A 4547-nucleotide genomic window follows, 5' to 3' on the forward strand; every position below is an offset into this window, starting at 1 on the left:
CTTCTCCAGAGCCAAAGAGATCTCTGGTGAAGATCAATCCTTCTCTCCACTGAGAAATTAAAGCAGCTGAACTAAAATTTTGTGAAAACCTCTTTGCACTGACTTCAACGCTGTCTTTGATTCAGCTGTTGTCACTTTATCTCAGGCACTGACTCTACCCAAAGGGGTGCACAACAGCATTTCCCTAACACAGCTGCCGAAAAGCAACAAGAGGGGCCGAGGTCCGCACTGAAGGAATCACACTGGTGCAGGGCAGCACACTTAATACTGAATTATGTAACAGCAAACATTCAATTCCTTTTGGGGAAAAAATAACAAAGAGACAATTCGAGCTTAATGAAGCACTTTCACAACTTTTCTGCAAAAACCTGTCATGGGCTGGGGGCGGTTCCACTCAAAACGTTTAACAAAAAAAATCCTGTTTCCTCAATAACTTGATTTTCCATTACAGGATAGTTTCCGTAGAAAATGAAACCACACAAAATCAGAGCCTGGAAGTCTGCGACAACTGCTACCTCATGTCAAAAAATACTGTCACCTCTTATACCCAATTAAAACAAAAGCAACTGCTGAATTAAGCCATTATCTCTGGAAACATGGAATATTTTAAAACTATTTAAGAGTTTGCCATATTTACTAGAAACTACATTACATCAGAAATGACTGAACGAAACGCATAAAAGAAATCCCCATATACGTAAAAAGATTCCACTTATCTGATACACATAGGAAAAAGAGGTCACTGTCATTTACCTGTACTTTGGATTTTCTTTCTTCTTCAGGGCTGAAACTACTGTTGGTGCTCAAATCTGAATCATTATGAATATAGTGAAGTGTAGAATCCATATTCTATTAAAAAAAAAGTCACACAAAATACACGAAAGGATTAAACACAAAACAAACATCAACATCAAGAAGTGCTGTCCTCACCTCAGGGTCTTTTTCTTAGATTAAAGGAATACATGTTTCAATATCAAATACAATTTTACTACAGCCTGAAATCAAAAAGTCTGTAAGGTAGATCTTTCTGCTTTCAATTTCAAACACAGGCTCCTCTTGTTCGGCTCCATTTTGGTTCTTATGGAAGGAAAATGACAGGAGAGCAGTACCTTCGAGACTGCATTAAGGAAAATGTAACCAACATATGGGTCACATTGCTTCTCCCCTGAAGGGAAAATGAGAAAACACCTGTAGAGGATTTTGTTGGATTTGTTCCTTTGGATCTGTGCTAGAAAAAGGTCAAAACAAAGCCACCCTCACACTTAAAGTAGAAACTGATGAGACTTATGCTGTTGCTCCTTCCCCAGAGGTGATTATTCCATTATCCTCTCCACAGATGAGCTTCACCTTGTAATAGAGTCCCAGCAGACCATGGCTGCTTACACTAGTCATTGCCCCTCTCAGCAGTTCTATTAAAATAATTTTTAGCAATCATTCAAGCATCCTGGCTACATATCCTGGCCTTGAAGATAAGGACTGAGACTCTGTTTCAGAACTCTACTGAGCGGCAGAGGTTTGATACGCTGTGATAAACTGTACTGCTGAGGGGATGCACTGTCACTTTCCGCACCAGTGGAGTTCCCCAAATACAATGGACTTTGCATAATCAAGCACGAATTTCAAGAAGTACATGATGAATATCTGAAAAGTAGATCAGGCTGCTGTGTGGTTGAACAGGACAAGGGCATTTTTGCTAGATATGAGCCAAGGTACCTATTCACAGATGCTGCAGGGCGAGCTCTCAGGGTCAGCACAAGCATGGAGAACATGCCTACTCTACCAGCTGTTCAGATCAGTTTGACAATGAGCGCTCTCCAGCAGACTATCAACTTCTTCAAAAAAGCCTCCAGGATACCATCTGTCTTCCTGGTTTGACTTCAGACAGTTGCTTTTTCCTCTCCCATGAGCTGCCTTCATCTAAGTACTGGGTTGTAATTTTAGTCGCTGAGGTATAATTACAGGTGATAACGAACAGGCAGAGCTGTGAGGCAATTGCGTGTCACTGGCACAGCAGCCCAAGTCACCCCTCGTGCTAATTGAGCCGCAGCAGCAAGAAGGTGTCAAAGAGCCAAGGAAAGAACAGATCTGCAAGTGACTCCGTAACTAAATGTGTCCAGCAGCATACAACTCCAACTTTAAAACCTCTAGAGGCTCTGAAAACCATCTCTGCAGGATTTTAGTTTGCCAGTCAATTCTTCACTCCTTCTTAGCCTTTTTTACAGAAAGGGAGATAACTTTCAGCATTGCCAGAAAGTCACCAGCTTTGACCACTTTTAAATCAAGAAATTATGAAGCAGCCAGCACAATCTAGCCACAGTGCTTTCCATGAGTTGCCCAGACGCATGGAACTGGAGGCTATTCATTTTTATTGTAGCAGAATGGATGACAAGACTCCCATTTCACAACCTCTGCTACCCTGGCTCTAAAAGGTTAAGTTTAAAAAAAAAAAAAAAAAAATTCTTTTATTGACTGAACTAAGTTGAACAACTGACCAAGAGAGATGTGAAGGTGGCTCAGTTTATTGACAACTAAATATACCAAGGGGTGTCACAGATGGCAACATTTTTACCCAGCCAGTTTTAAAGTCAAAAATGCATTCCAGAAAGGAAGAGCTTCAGTACAGAAGTGTCAGTATTTAAGTCAATGCAGTATCTCTATTCCTGCAGATGAAGTTCCATCTGTACTTTTTACATGTAACATGCACACACTCAACTGAGCATTGCAGAGAGCTAGGACATAAAAATTCAGCAGGGTTTAGCCTGAAAGCTTCTTGCATACCAAAGCAGTGAACCACCACCTCTGAGATGCAAAATCTTTGTCGTAGTCAAGGTTTCCTTTAGCTGCAGTGTAACGGGAGCTCCGTGGGCATGCTCCACAGACCCCTGCTCTGCGCAATGGGTTGCACACAAAGCCCACAGCACCAGGACAAGCTTCCCAACAGGGCAGCTGGCCCAAAGAAAGAGGCCGGTGGTCTCAGGGGTCCAGTCATCTCCTGGTATCCACCCTCTTCTTAAAGCGAGGTACTTGTGCCATACAAGAGTGGGCTGATTTTAGTCCAGTTTCCTTTCTCTTTCTTTTCCTTCCCTACTCCCTCTACCTCCAGGGGAAAAAAAAAAAAAAAAAAAAAAGTACCTAGGACTTGCACATGCACCCACTGGGAATACAACTTGGGGGATTTCTTGAGGCGTACATTCATTTATCAAACCTTACAGAGAGGATACAACCTAAAGAAAATAAAAATGGTGGCTCTTGAGGAAAAATAAAATAGCTACGCTCATCCTCAACAAACAAGCTTCATCTGTGTCCCAAAGTCTTATCTGTTCACTCTGTTACAACATTTCATCTGAATAGAGAATCTCTCTTTAACATGTAACATTAACTCCTTCAGGAGTCAATACAGCTGCAGAAGGACAAGAGCTATGCCAAGGCCTAAAAAAACAAACCAAAACAAAAACAAAGTAACAAAAAAAAAAACCCACTACACCACCACAAACCCACCACACACGCAAAAAAAAACCCCACCAACAATCCACCAGGAAAAAAAAAACACCTGTGAAAAATCAGAGCTCTCTTCACTGCTAGGGACAAGACTCCACTTGCTCAACAGATCACAGCTTGATTCCCAAATTCTAGGTCACCTCTATGATATCCTTCCACTTGTAAAATGAGGACTTGATTCAGCGCCAGTAACAAACAAGGAGCTGACAGACTAAAGGCATCCTTTTAAAGAGTAAAACTGAAACATGCAAAATCAACATACACCAGCAATGTGACGGGTTTGTAAACTTTCTGTCAGCACCATACTCTGTAAAGAAATAAAATGCAGGACAGGTCCCTCTGAACAACCACCACTCTCATCACCCCCAAAAATTAGAAGGGCAGAGGATACATCTACACTGTCATTTTACAGGTTAGCATTAGAAAGAAGTGACTACAACTGATCCTATGATAAAGAAACACATTGAGCCTGACATCAGGAAACAAACCAACCAACCACATTTGTAGCATTAAATTATGATTATATCTAAATAGCAGTACCCAAGTAAACGTCACATTCCTCCACTCTCCCTATGTTTTCTGCATACACGGTAGTCCAACAGCTTAGGTGAAAAGTTAATTACATGTCATCCAGAAACACTGCTCTAATTAAAGAGGGCTGAAAATATTGGCACTGGACTGATGTCAACTCCTAGACTTTTCAAAGACATTTATCAAAATTTCATCTGAAAATACCCTTTAGGCAATAGGATTCAACCAATCACTTGCTGTGGTTTTATGGAGCATATTTTGGAACCGTTGCTTTCTACATAGCTATCGCTTTTAATGCCACCAGAGCTTGTGGCACTATATGCACAGTACAGAACAGAAAACAGTATCATCGGACTGCAGTCAGGCAGGGGTGGGGTGCTGAAGAAAGAAGAGCAAAAACCTTTAAAATGTTACTGATTGCTAGAATCCACTTTCAGCAGCCCACACAACATTGCAGGTCCTGAACTTCTCTTATGCAGGCCAGTAAACTACTATAAAACATTTCAACAGGGAGCACA

General features: G+C 41.3%; 1 protein-coding gene across 1 annotated transcript in view; it reads right to left on the reverse strand.

Moving 5' to 3' along the window:
- LOC104164573 (serine/threonine-protein phosphatase 4 regulatory subunit 1-like) overlaps positions 1–849 on the reverse strand; it is a gene marked incomplete at its 5' end in the record, with an annotated part of 9580 nt that extends 8731 nt beyond the window's left edge. Inside the window, one exon of the mRNA XM_009703938.1 lies at positions 754–849. Within this exon, the coding sequence (XP_009702240.1) occupies positions 754–849 (96 nt within the window). The remainder of the gene's footprint in view (positions 1–753) is intronic.
- Positions 850–4547: the final 3698 nt, after the last annotated feature.

This window comes from Cariama cristata, unplaced genomic scaffold (assembly GCF_000690535.1).
Source record: "Cariama cristata isolate BGI_N322 unplaced genomic scaffold, ASM69053v1 scaffold35910, whole genome shotgun sequence".
NCBI classification, from domain to species: domain Eukaryota; kingdom Metazoa; phylum Chordata; class Aves; order Cariamiformes; family Cariamidae; genus Cariama; species Cariama cristata.